Source organism: Citrus sinensis, chromosome 2 (genome assembly GCF_022201045.2).
Source record: "Citrus sinensis cultivar Valencia sweet orange chromosome 2, DVS_A1.0, whole genome shotgun sequence".
Classification (NCBI taxonomy): Eukaryota; Viridiplantae; Streptophyta; class Magnoliopsida; order Sapindales; family Rutaceae; genus Citrus; species Citrus sinensis.
Window position 1 is genome coordinate 6,728,640 of NC_068557.1, and position 14,006 is coordinate 6,742,645.

General features: G+C 33.9%; 2 protein-coding genes across 3 annotated transcripts; both read left to right on the plus strand.

The window, feature by feature from the left end:
• The first annotated feature begins 594 nt into the window (after positions 1–594).
• On the plus strand, positions 595–1,261 carry LOC102618586 (signaling peptide TAXIMIN 2). The gene is made up of 2 exons (XM_006470098.4): positions 595–880; positions 996–1,261. The coding sequence occupies exons 1-2, from the start codon at positions 783–785 to the stop codon at positions 1,117–1,119; spliced, it is 222 nt and encodes a 73-aa protein (XP_006470161.3). The 5' UTR covers positions 595–782; the 3' UTR covers positions 1,120–1,261.
• Positions 1,262–4,044: 2,783 nt separating this feature from the next.
• LOC102619066 (uncharacterized) lies at positions 4,045–7,181 on the plus strand. Of its 2 annotated transcripts, none has more exons than XM_052434617.1 (3): positions 4,045–4,417; positions 4,839–5,269; positions 5,600–6,304. In XM_052434617.1, the coding sequence occupies exons 1-3, from the start codon at positions 4,253–4,255 to the stop codon at positions 5,643–5,645; spliced, it is 642 nt and encodes a 213-aa protein (XP_052290577.1). In that variant the 5' UTR covers positions 4,045–4,252; the 3' UTR covers positions 5,646–6,304. The 2 variants fall into 2 exon arrangements, with proteins under 2 accessions (XP_052290577.1, XP_006470162.2); XM_006470099.4 differs by lacking the exon at positions 5,600–6,304 and adding an exon at positions 6,448–7,181 and having other exon boundaries at positions 4,050–4,417.
• Positions 7,182–14,006: the final 6,825 nt, after the last annotated feature.

Genomic DNA, 14,006 nt, shown 5'->3' on the forward strand with positions numbered 1-14,006 from the left:
AAGAAAGTCACGATACTACGTCACTTTATATTTATAACCCTCACAAAATTTTCATTACATTTTCGAATTTATGCCCAAACTTGAGATGCGTAAAGCAAAACTTGCTATTACAGTTTTCTTTTTCCATTCGGCTTCAATTGGCTTTGAAAATTCATCTGCAAACCGTAGGAGAATCGAGAAACAAAAGGCTTCTCAATATGTGGGTATGTGCTACCACTACCCACAGTCCCATAAGATCGATCGAGTGACAGGAAGGCTGTTCAAGCCCAGCGGATTTATTTACACTTCATTTAGGCTTTACTGATTTGGGCTTAAAATCAATAACGTGTTATTGTGCTACTAGGCCTTACTGAGCCCAAAACTAGACGTCGTACCCAATTCATTGACCTAAAAAGGTACAAATTCCACAGGATGAAACACATTTGAGTCGTCACGAGCATTCCTCGAAATTGCAAAATTTAAGAAACGCGCAAGAAGATTCAAAAAAGAAAAAGCTCAGGTAATACCCATTGACTTGGCTGCAAAAAATATTAAAGATTCGTCGTGACCACGTCCAAATTTGGTAGTTTCAAAACGCTGCTCCCCGTCAATATACAGAAATAGGGGAGCGTACGTGGTGGCTATGCACCGCGTCTTTCTTTGTTTGAATTTTGAAAGCACAAATCAAAATAAAAACAAAAACAGAAGCAAAAGCAAAAGCAAAAAAGCATTCTCTCTTTAAATTCAAAACCATAAAACACGTCAAAGAAACAGGAAGCCGAAGAAAAAAAGAAAAAGAAAAAATGGGAGAATGCAGGCCATTTGGTTTCTTGATAGGGCTTCCATTTGCTTTCATTGCTTTGCTTTTATCTCTCGTTGGCGCTGTCATCTGGCTTCTAGGGTACGTTCATTTCTTCCTCTTCTCTTCTCGTAATCAATTAATTTCTTTCTAAGTTAACTTGGTTCAATCTTTTTTTTTTCAAAAATAAATTATATATATGGCATTTGGCATGCAGGAGCGTGTTGAGCTGCCTGTGCCCGTGCTGCATTTGCTGCGCCGGACTTGCAAATATCGCAATGGATCTTGTTAAGCTTCCGATTACTATACTTAGATGGTTTATTGATCAGATTCCTTGTTGATTATCTTTTATTATTATCATTTTTTTTTCATGTAACGTTGCTCATATTTCATTCGTTTGATCTTCTTTTGACTCTTTGTTCAAAGAAGGTTTCAGTTTGCTGTATATGGTCATAATCCATCAAAGTTTAGAAGTTTGTAATTTTTAGCTGTTGTAACTTTTTATCTTATCGTTAAAGAGTTGCGTTCCTGATCTTGTGAACTTCTTTGAATCCTAAGAAGCGTAAAATCAGAGACTTAGATCAACACGAATTCTATACCGATCTTCACTAGATTGTGTTATCATTTTACCACTAAATTTTCAAAACTAATCACATTTGCTATTAATAATTAAATTGGAGATTTTGGTTAACCGCATTAATTACGGAGCGTCAATCATCATGGACTTTTTAATTTAAATCTCTTTTATCTCTTCGAATATTGGTATATAAGTCCGATTATTTATCTCTTTAAGTGATTTGATCGCCTCACAGCCCATTAATCATAGCTTGTCGTGCAATATCGTGCACTAGAATATGTGCGTCAATCTGCGTTGAATCAAATCCTCTTTCTTTTAAATTGGGTATGGCTCGAATTTTTGGTTGGTACAAAATTTTCAAGTAAATCTTTGTCACTTTGTGTTGCGTCATGAATACGCTCAATAAACTTCAAATTGTAAAAAAAGATAGCCAATTATATATTTAGCGCAACCACAAAGTATATGGGCCCAAAACGGCTTAAGTATCCTGAAGGCTGGAAGCCTGAAATCGCAGCATTTACATGTGTTTGGATGAGTTTATTTGTTTTTTCTTTTCTTTTTCTTCCTTTTTTTAACAGAAATTTAGAATTTTTTTTTCTTAATGAAAAATGAATCAAGCTTTTAAATTCAATTGACATGTTACTGGCTTGACCACATTGTATAGGTAAATGCAAAATTCACTTTGATAATCAATTCAATATTTGTCTTAGAGGAATGTGAGCGGAAAATTTAGATAAAATCAAGAAAAAGACATCAAATATGTGAAGATTAAATAAATATAATTGATTTTACAAGTAATTCTGCAAGTTAAAAAGAGAGACAGGAAGAGAGATTTCTCTTCCAAATCTCATTTGAGCTTTGATATGGTCAGTCTAAAATTTTTGTTAAAAAAGATTTAAAACAATCTTAATTACTAATAATGTATTCTTATTACTAGTTACTACCGTACTTTAATAAACATGAAAGCAAATAATTATTTCAAAATTTTACTCTCACTAACATCGAAAGTGATGCAACATGCATCAATTAGATAATAAATTATTACAATTTTTAAAATCACTTAATATCAAGGGCATCTCCAATGTAGCACTAAACCTAACACCAAATCACTTTTTACACTATTTTTAGTGTAAAATACTTCTCCAATGTAACACCAAAATGGTGTAATGAATAGTCTTGCACCAAATATGGTGCAATACTATTCATTACACCATATTTGGTGCTAGAAAGAAAAAGTCTCAAATATCCTTATTACTTTATCTTATTTACATATTTGTCCTATTTTATATAATATTTTAAGTTATTATTATTATTTTTGTTATTTTTTTAATTTCATTTTTAATTTTTGAATATTATACTAATATTTTAAATAAAAATATTCAACACAAAAATTAATAATAAAAATAAAATGCCAATAACATTAATTACTAGATTACTTATTACAAAATTAAAAATACAAAATTAAATTAACACAAATTAAAAAAGCTACTATTACTAGCATAAATTAGAACAATTATTTAGTAATGTGGGAGATCATTATTAGATCCTCCAATATCATCAAAATATTGGCCGATATTATTGAAAGTATTTTGAGATGCTTGGCCTTGCTGAGATCTTCTCTGCAAAATCTTAATTTGTTCATTTTGAAAATATTGATGTAAGCTCGGATCATTTATCGAATTTAAATCTTTAAGTAAAATTTTGTTTTCTTCATGATATGTGACCACTCCAATATGATAATCTTAAATCTTAATTTACTTGCATTATTATGCACAATATGATAATCGAAGATGAACGCCATGTTAATGCAACAATTAATGATTGGATGCAAGCCCCAATACCAACCGTTGATATGAGCGTAGATGAGAATACTAGATTTCAAGAATTTATTGCTCGACACAAACAAATTAAGGATAAACAAGCTCACATTGTACTCCGAAATGCACTAATTGATCATTTATGGGATAAATTTAGTAATTCGAATAACTAGAGTATTATTGTTATTGTATTGTATTTTTCTATATTAATGTAATGTTTAATTTTCATAATGTACTAATTTTCTATATTTTTTTGTTAATCGATATAAAATTACTTATTATTTAATTATCTATATTAATAGTAATATTTATTGTGTTAATTGAATTAATTCTTGAGAATTAAAGGAATAAAAAGAAGAATATTTTTTTTTGGTGTAAAATTTGGTGTAATGGGTTGGAGATGAAATAGTAATTTAGTGTGAAAAAGATTTTTTTTGTGTTGGTATTACACCAAAATGGTGTTATGTATTGAAAAGTACCTAAACCTTTCAATAATCAATCTATTTTCTATTTGAATTTTATGTAGAATACGAGTGTGTTTATTTAATAATTTTTTTTATAAAAAATCTATTCATTGTAAGATAAATAATGTAAATTTACATGAACATTATCTACATTTAAAATTAATATGTCGAATAAAAAAATGTAATTATCGTCGTCATCGTCAGTTGTGCAAATGTTTAAAAGAAATTATTAAAAGTAATACAAATAAGATATAACCTGAAATAACGACGCTTTAAATTATATCATAGAACGAACGACAGCAAAGACGTAGCAAATGACTGTGACGAAAACATTGGTGACAGAGGTGTAATTTTAGACAAGAAGAAAATATATATATATTTTTAAAGCCATTGTGATTTCTGGAACCTTCGACAGGATTCTAAATTCATCCAAAAAACACTTTCCAAAAATTGCAACCACATCCCCATCTTATTGTTATAATTATAAATTTATAACCCACTAGAGCAAAAGCTGATTACCCACACACAATTGACAGAAAGTCTGAAGCATTTTTGTAAGCAGAATAAGAAGAAGAGATAGTGAAAGTAAAGAAGAGAAAGATAGGAGAAGAAGAAGATGGGAGTTGATTATTATAAGATACTGGGTGTTGATAGGAATGCTAAAGATGATGACTTGAAGAAGGCTTATAGGAAGCTGGCCATGAAGTGGCATCCTGATAAGAACCCCAATAACAAGAAAGATGCCGAAACTAAGTTCAAGCAAATCTCTGAAGCCTATGAGGTATCTTTCCTATGCTCCCTTTATCTGCTTCATATCATCAATTACTTTTTTTTTTTTAGTATCTTTATGTTGACGTTATTGCTATGTAATTGTGGCTTCTTTAGTCCAAAGTTCAATTTTTGTGAATGTTAATCTTCAAAAAAATAATAATCATTATAGTTAATTTATTTCGCGTCTCTGGTATCTCATCAGATAGGTTCTGTACTTGTAGCAAAGCTACAAGATAATTAATAGCACAATCATTTTTAGGAGAAGTTTTAAATAGAGGTTATAATTTTCATTATTTTGCCATTATACATTGACTTTGGTTAATTGTTTCATTGCTGGTTGTGAAATAGATTCTGTTTGTTGTATTTTGAGATTAACGTGGCTTGGATGTATACTTGTTTTGGTCATTGATTGAAACTCTTTGTTTGTGTAGGTGCTGAGTGATCCTCAGAAAAGAGCGGTATATGATCAGTATGGAGAAGAGGGCTTAAAGGGTCAGATGCCACCACCGGATGCTGGTGGTCCAGGTGGAGCGTCCTTCTTCTCCACTGGAGAAGGGCCTACGTCATTTCGGTTCAATCCCCGGAGTGCTGATGACATTTTTGCTGAGTTCTTTGGTTTTTCACACCCATTTGGTGGCATGGGTGGTGGCGGTGGAGGGATGAGAGGTTCAAGGTTTGCAGGTGGGTTATTTGGGGATGATATGTTTGGGCCATTTGGTGAAGGAGGAGGAGGATCAATGGGTGGTGGTGGGGCAAGAAAAGCGCCTCCGATTGAGAATAAGTTGCCTTGTAGCCTTGAGGATCTCTATAAGGGGACCACTAAGAAGATGAAGATCTCTAGAGAGATAGCTGATATAAGTGGGTAAGTGGTTATTGTTTTAATAGTTGGTCTGTTTTTGTATTGGTGGTGTTATCTTACTTTTAGTAGTTATTCTATGGTTGTGTTACTTTTACTTTTTGGGAATTTTAATTGAGCATTGATTTAGCCATTCTGCTGCTCATCAAAGTATGGCTTATTTTCAAGAACAAAAGCTATAGTGTCTAGAAGTTGCCCCCAAACAAAAAAAGGGGGGAAAAAAAGGGTTTGCTTTGCTAAAAGGTATACTTGTCTTTTTAATTCATCTTAACTTAATTGCTTCTACTAGGCTTATTGGATTTTACATAGTGGAATATTTCATTGGTTAAAATGCAGAATTAACATCCAGACTGCAGTCTTGATTGCTGATTCTTCGAACTGAACCAATTAAATGCTGGATGTGTTGGTTTATGAGAAGGAAATCTGAGGCCGTTGCTTAATCTAAGTTCTGATGATTGTTCAAGCTGAACTAATTATTTTGGCTTGGGAGAAGGAAATATGGGGCTTTTGCCTAATCTAACTAAGTTGAAATTATCAGAACTTTTCCAGTGCTGGATTGTGTACAAGCCAAATGTTTAATTGTGATCATATCTGCTTACATGTTTGGGTTCTTCTTTTGTAATTAAACTGTGACGAACCGCCAAAGGCATTTGTAAGAACCTTTTGAATCAAGCCGTGCGGCGATTCGAAAGGTTCTCAGCCAGGCAGTAACTTAACTAGATGAAGTATAAGCGCTTAGATGATTTTCTGTCTCCTCTCTATTTAATATTAGATACCATCTCTTCATTTATGGTCTTCCTTTTGTTGTGCTCCTGTCCGAAAGCAGCTGTTCGGTGCGAGTTAATTTTGCAGTCAGAATTTGTACTTGTATGGATATATGGTATCAAGAGATCCTTCCTCTAGAATAGTTGATGAGTTCTGATCTACTGGTTTTATGTTTGAGCTTTTTACTTTGGGTTTCTAACCTTGCAGACATGATGAATGTGTTAGATGTGGTGCTATCAGTTAATAATTTTAGAATCTCATTGCATTGCCCCTTTCTGTTTTTCCTTTCCAAAAACAAATTTTCACTGTGAATTGTACTAGTGGGTGTGTTTTATAGTAATCTCTGGAGAGGAGGAATACTCTCTCTGACATTCTTGAGCGTTTCCAATTTTGGTTTAACTTGTTTTTGTCGGGTGCAGCAAGACTATGCAGGTAGAGGAAATTCTAACTATTGATGTGAAGCCCGGATGGAAGAAGGGTACAAAGATCACCTTCCCTGAGAAAGGAAATGAGCAGCCAAATGTTATACCTGCTGATCTTGTATTCGTTATTGATGAGAAGCCTCACAGTGTATTTACTCGGGATGGAAATGATTTGATTGTCACACAGAAGATATCTCTTGCAGAAGCATTGACAGGTTATACAGTTCATCTCACCACCCTAGATGGGAGAAGTTTAAACATCCCAATCAACAATGTGATTCATCCCACCTACGAGGAAATTGTCCCAAAAGAAGGAATGCCCCTTCAAAAAGACCCATCAAAGAGAGGCAACTTGAGAATCAAATTCAACATCAGGTTCCCTACTAGGTTGACCGCCGAGCAGAAGGCGGGAATCAAGAAACTCCTTGGTCCCTGAAATAGATACATCGGCAAATGATATTTTTCAGAAACAGAGCTTTTTGTTGTGAATATCCGCGTGTCAGATCATTGAGTATATTATGAAACATGGCCGGCTGTCCTGGTTGGTTCTTTGGTTACATTGTGATTACAATTCTACTAGCTTAAATTGATAGTTACTTTCTTAGGCTTGTTTGAGAGTTGCTGCTTAATGCATGGGAGAGTTGCGTTGTCATCTTATTTAACATTCAGGGGTTATCAACTGTAAACCAACATCTGCTTTCATAATAAAAATATGATTGATTTCTGCATCATTGCTTGTGTTGGTTTCTGATGATATTAGGAATCTGATATAGGGTGCTTTAGGTGATTAAAAATTTCCTTTTGTATGTGTCGTATCTACTGTTTATGTTCTTTGGGTTGATATGTGGTGGTAAAATCTGTCTTTGATTTACTTCTCCCTTGCGAAATGCAAGTGGAGTATGGACATCCTCTCTTGTGAGGGGTTATTTGTATTGGGCATGTATTTCATAAAATTCATTGTAATAATGTAAGTCCCAATCATGTATATCTGATTATAAATATCAGTGTAATATCTCTGCTATAATAAGCAGTTGTTGTAAATATCTGTGTAATGCAGTAATCTGATGATTAATCAGTCTCAAAAAAAAAAAAAAAGTAAAACTGTTGGAGGAAGCTATAAATTTTTTAGTCAACTTGCATTTTACTCAATCGATTGTTTTAAATATTTTTATAATATATTTCATAATCACGGTTGTCGGTGTACTAAGTTTAAAAGAATAATTCGAATCAGTTATGTTTGTTAAGAGAATTTGGAAAATTTACAAAAGTAACCATAAAATTTTTATTATTTTTACAATTAATTTTTTAAATTTTTACAATTAATTCTTAATTTTTTTAATTAACATTAACCAAGTATAAGTTTTTTTTTTCTAAATTATCCTTGTTTACAAATCAAAAGTAACTTTTTTTTTTCTTTTATCAAATCAAACGCAGTTTTGCACTCTTGAATCATTACCGGTGGCGGCACAAGGCAACAACAAACGACGACGGAGAAGGGTAAAAGTGAAATTCGATCATAATTCATTCGGATCCAACACCAATCTACATCATTGAGTGGTATGAGTTATTTTCTAAATTTGTGAGAGTTTCAGTGCGATCGCTTGGTGTAACATGCACATGTTCCACAAATTTCGTGCGACAGGCAGCTTGTCGCATGAAATTTTCGTAGGACAATCTACCTTTTAGTGCGATAGGCACCTTGTCACACCAAAAGGTAAATTCATCGACTCTGTTTTTTGGTGCGATAGGCTGCCTGTCACACGGTTTATTAATTTGAATTTGCACCAAGAGGCAAATTCATTGCATCTGACTCTTTATTAATTTGATAGTGTGTAATTAATTTTTTTTTTATAATTTCAGGTTTAATAGATTCAGTTGTGCTTGAATTGTGTTATGATGGTTGGTGGAAAATGTTAGAGGAAGACCGTATGGAGTATGTGAATAGTAAAAATAGAGCTTTTTTTATTGAGAAAAATTGTCTGTTTGATAAGTTTTTGACAAGAGTATACGAGATGTTACAAATAAATCATAATGAACATAGTATCACAATGAAGACAATTTTGAGGTCTAGTAACACATTTTATCGTATGTACACTACATATGGATATATTTGATGATGAAATGGTGAGGGTTGTGTTGCATGTGGCATCCAATGTGGCCAACTATGGATGCATTCCTATATTCGTTACCACATCACCTCGAGTTCCGAGCGAAGATGGTGAGTCACATGTCGAAACAGAAACTTACTTTAGAGCAAATATGTCTGGCCCCGATAATGAAGAAGAAGTGTTGCCAAGGATAATGTCGTTGCAGTAATATTACTCTTCAATCCACGATAATTATGACAACATTGATGATAACGATATTACGTTAGAGGATGTTGGAGAAGAGGTGACTAACGACGTTGTTGGAGTAATGGTATTCTCCGTATCACAACAATGGTTTTCAAGATAATGATGATCTTCATGATGAGATAGAAGGGGATAATATTTGTGCAGAACCTTCTAATAATATGATGGACACTTATTTCAATAATGCAGGTGATGATGGAGGAGCCGGTCCTTCCAATATTCTGTCGTTTTAGCATGAGGATGAGTGTGAAAACGATATTCATGCAAATAACAGAGACAATGAATCTATTCCTCCAATGGTTCGATCAAGAAGGAGGATTGACCCCCTCACAAGTCTTGCTCCAATTTTGTCTTCGAACATGATTGCTCCAAGCTTTCTTAGCAGTTGTGACTTAGATGATATTAGTGTGGGTAAGCTATTTGTTGAGGAGAATGAGTTAATATTACAACTGCGCAAGGTTGCCTTTAGGAATAAGTTTGATTTCAAGATTGCACGGTCTACAATGACACGTTTCGAAGCTCATTGTTATTCATAATCATGTAAATGGCGTATTCGAGCAATTAGAAGTTCGAACGAGCATAATGTTCTTTGGGCGGTGAGGAGAATTGAACATGTACACACTTGTCATAATGATGTATTGGTTAATGATCGTCGTCCAGTAAGGAGCCGAGTTGTCGGTCATATTATTACAGATAAATATATTTAAGAAAAGTGGATTTATACTTCGAATGACATCAGAGCATATATTCAACAAGAATACGGTGTTCAGTTAACATACCAACAGACATATCGGGCCAGAGAAGTTGGTCTTAAAATAGTTCGAGGCAACCCTGTAGAGTCATACAACTTGCTCCCTAAATACTCTCACGTACTGACTAAAGCGAATGAAGGTACAGTCACTCACTTCGAGTGGGATGGAGATGATAATTTCTTGTACTACTTTGTAGCACTTGGATCTTCCATCAAGGGATTTATGCAGTGTATTCGGCATGTCATTATTGTAGATGGTACTCATCTAAAGAGGCTATATCGTGGAAGCATGTTCGTAGCAATATGTTTGAATGGTAACAATCAATTGTATCCGTTAGCCATTGGGGTCATGGAGTGATTGGTGATAGGCCGGAGTTGGTAATTATATTTAATCGATGCATTGCCATAAAGAGAGCCATTCTGAAAGTATTTTATAATGCAACTCATAGCGTTTGTTTTTACTATGTGAAAGGTAACATTAAGTTAAAGTTTAGGATGTCCAAAACTCTTTGGGATGAATTTGAGCCTGCTTTTATTAATGCAGCAAAAGCATATGGATATGAGAAATTTAAAAAACAACTTGAAGAGTTGTGGATGATCCACTCGGGTGCGGCTGATTACTCAGAAAATAATGTGGATATTTGTAATTGGGCAAGGCCTCAGTTTGAAGGTATGAGGTACAATATACTTACCACCAACATCGTGGAAAGTGTTAATTCTTTTATGAGGGAACCGCAAAAATTTCTTGTTACTCATCTTGTTGATTACTTTAGGAAAACATTACAGCAATGGTTTTATGATAGAAAAATTGTGGCTGAATCAATGAGTACTCGGTTAACAACATGGGCAGATGAAATAGTCACTGGGAGAAAAACTATAGCTGAAAAAATGATCGTTCGGCCTGTGTCTTCGTATCAATTTCAAGTTGTAGATGGTGGGATCAAGGAAGGTTTAGTTGATCTGCAAAAGAAAACGTACACCTGTAGAGTATTTTAGCTTGATCATCTTGTATGTGCTCATGCAATTGCGGCGTGTTTAACTATCCGAGTGGATTTCATTAACCTTTATTCGGACTTTTACACCACAGAATCGTTGGCGATGACTTATGCACAACCAGTGGAGCCGGTTGGCGATGTGGCTGATTGGGAAATTTCAAATGAAATTTAAGAGATACACGTATATCCACTAGTTGAGGCAACACCACCTGGTCTTCGTAAAGAGCTCAGAATACCCTCGACTGGCGAGGACGTTAACCGGCGGACTGTTAGATGCGAGTGGAGTAATGAGTCGGGACATAACAATAAACGATGTAAGAATCCCATTGCGTCGAGTCAAAATTAGTTGTATTGTTTCAACGATTCCTTAGTTAAAACAGTTGTTGTTTTTTGTGTATTGTACACTTTGAAATACTAACTAGGCAACCCAAAAGGGGGGGTGAATTGGAATTTTAAAATTTAAGCTAAGCAATTCGCTCAACAATTCAATCTATTGCCTTAATCAAATTGAAAACAATAAATTCAATAAAAGCACAATAATAAATGAGTAAGGGAAGAGAAAGCAAACTCAAGGATTTTTACGTGGTTCGGCAATCCCCGCCTACGTCCACGCTTCCAAGCACACCGGGCTTGAGGATTTCACTAAGCTAGCCTCCCAAGGCTTCAAACGCTTACAATTGACTTCCAAGGTGTCAATGGACCTTTACAACAAGAGATTATCCCCAATCTCTTAACCCAAGTGTATCCCAACACTTACAATCTTTTAACTTGATTTTACAAAAAGGATTACAAATGAATCTCTCTCACACAATGTATTTGATCACAAGTGAAAGCTCGATGTGTGAATGAATGAGATGAATACAAAGATTTAAAGCTCAATGAAAGTTGTATTCTCAATATTTTGCTCAATGATGATCGTTGGAATACTGCTTATTTGAATTAGATTGAGCTTATTTATAGTTGGAGCTGAAAAACTAGCCGTTACAGACTGTCTGCTCGAAAACGGTTCGCCGTTAACCATTAACGGTTAACCGTTTAGGCCGGTCAAAGTTACCGTTGGGCCAATTTTCAAATAAACGGTTAGCCGTTTAGGCTTACCCTTTCGCCGTTAATTTCCAGGGACCTGCAAAACAAATTTGGTTTAACCGTTCTTACTAAACGGTTCAAGGTTAGCAATCTGGAAATAATCGGTTAACCGTTTTCAGTAAACGGTTCACCGTTAGTTTCCAGAATCATCATTTTAACAATACTTTGCAGAACATGCTTTCTGGAAATTATCGGTTAGCCGTTTTAAATAAACGGTTAGCCGTTTGCTACAGTGATTGCTACAGTGAAAATATTTTCCAAATTTACAGTTTGACTACAAAACTTTATAAAACTGTATTACGGCCCAAAACGTTATGAAACTTTGCACATAGGTCCAATTTCAGAATTTCTAAGTAATGCTTTGTTAATCCCAAAACTTTCTGAAATTATGGTATACCCCAAAATGCTATTACACTTTTCAAATAAGTCCTTTACCAAGATTTCAAGCAATACTTGTTTATTTCAAAGTTTTCAAAATTCTTTCAATTAAACCATAAACTTTGAAAAACAACCAATTTCATAAAATCATTTTTCCATTAAATATGAAACATTTATAATGTGAAAATAATGATTTGTTTAAAAAGAATAAAAACAATCAATTTCATAAAATCATTTTTCCATTAAATATAAAACATTTATAATGTGAAAATAATGATTTATTTAAAAAGAATAAAAACAATCAATTTCATAAAATCATTTTTCCATTAAATATAAAACATTTATAATGTGAAAATAATGATTTATTTAAAAAGAATATTAAATAATTTGAGCTTAAAAGATTAATCATTCTTAAACTTGTTTGTTATCATCAAAATCAATATTATGGAAACATATATGTTAACACACTTATGTGTCATAAAATTTTATTTTATTTTTTTATATTAAAATGTGAGCATTAAAATTATATAAACTTAAGTGTGCAAATTAGAATAAAATTCAATGTTTCAACATTCAAATTACTACAACGGCTTAAATACAATATCATCATTAAATATGTCAACTGCAATCTTCTTTTTAAAGTATTCCACACGACTGCTGTTAAACTCTAATTTAAGACCGAACATTAAATATATTGTAAACATTAATAAAAAAATACCGCAATCGCCAGTTTCGGGCTCTTGTTGTGACACACTCTTAATTATGACAACTTTCCAAGGGTTAATACTCCGTAACTCAGGTCGGATGTTGTAGAAGTCAATATATTCCAACCATCGAGGGAAGATAACTTCAAGCGGCTTGAATTTCAACTTGTCCTTTTTGTCGTCTCGAAATGTCAGTAATGAGTCATAAATCCAGACTTTGTTCTTACGAAAGTCTACTCGAGGTAGTACCCAATGCTCACAGTCCAGGTTAACAGGGATGAGTAACTGTATATTAAAATTTTTTGTTAATTAATAATGTTTGTTATATATGAAATTAAAAAACAAACAACAAAAAGCCACATCCACATTTGATTATGCCCGTGAAATGCAATAAAATACATACCATATCGACATCCGTCATTGGTTTGGACATGATGTGTTGTCACTCACCAATATAGTTATTCAAGTTGTTGCTATATACTAATGAATCGACCACACAATTCCTGTTGTTTCATAACTGATTCAAGAACACATATTACATAGATAACCAAGAAATGCATAAATTAACAAAACTTTAAGGTGATAATAAACAAATAAAAAGGGTAATTATAAGTTATCTCGGCACGTTACCCAAAAAAATGTATTAGTATGTGTGAACGTTAAACTAAGGCATTCGTATACTATCGTTGTTTCTCGTTAATCAAGCAAAAATACTCGTGAATATGCTGTAGAGGAACAGAAACATGTCGATTTAAATATATATATATATATATATATATATATATATATATATATACAATACAAAAATCCACAACACGAAAAGAAATTAGGAAAATAATTACCTTGTCCCCAAGTCATCCCATTGAAACATGGCCCAAAATCACTTGAAAAAACGACCGCGGGTATTGGACTCTCCAATCCACTGTCATATCGCCAGCGAACCATCGGTCAAACTCATCATATAGACTTGGATCCTCCAATCCTCTAAGTAAATTTATATCCACACTCGTACTCATGTCAATTGCATAGTCTATGATTTAGGGTGGAGGTAAAGGCTGGACGTTCTTTTCTCGCCCGAATGGAGGAAGCATGTAGGGACTGTTAAAAACATACGACGGTATGTATGCTCGGCCGAACTTACTAATGCTCGGAGGTACCTCAGTAAAGACCTGCACACTCTCCCTACCAACATCCCTGTAGAAACTATACAATGACGTGGGAATAGAAAAATTTTGATTGCCCACATGAGTATACACTCCATAGTCATCCGGGGCATGTCCATTCGGCAAGA

What these genes read in the sequence shown, in the direction of transcription:
- LOC102619066 (XM_006470099.4), top strand. Translation starts at nt 4,253, where the DNA reads ATGGGAGTTGATTATTATAAGATACTGGGTGTTGATAGGAATGCTAAA. An exon ending in AAATCTCTGAAGCCTATGAG is followed by an intron (nt 4,418 to 4,838) that starts GTATCTTTCCTA and finishes TTGTTTGTGTAG; the next exon opens with GTGCTGAGTGATCCTCAGAA. An exon ending in GAGATAGCTGATATAAGTGG is followed by an intron (nt 5,270 to 6,447) that starts GTAAGTGGTTAT and finishes TGTCGGGTGCAG; the next exon opens with CAAGACTATGCAGGTAGAGG.
- LOC102618586 (XM_006470098.4), top strand. Translation starts at nt 783, where the DNA reads ATGGGAGAATGCAGGCCATTTGGTTTCTTGATAGGGCTTCCATTTGCT. An exon ending in GCTGTCATCTGGCTTCTAGG is followed by an intron (nt 881 to 995) that starts GTACGTTCATTT and finishes TTTGGCATGCAG; the next exon opens with GAGCGTGTTGAGCTGCCTGT.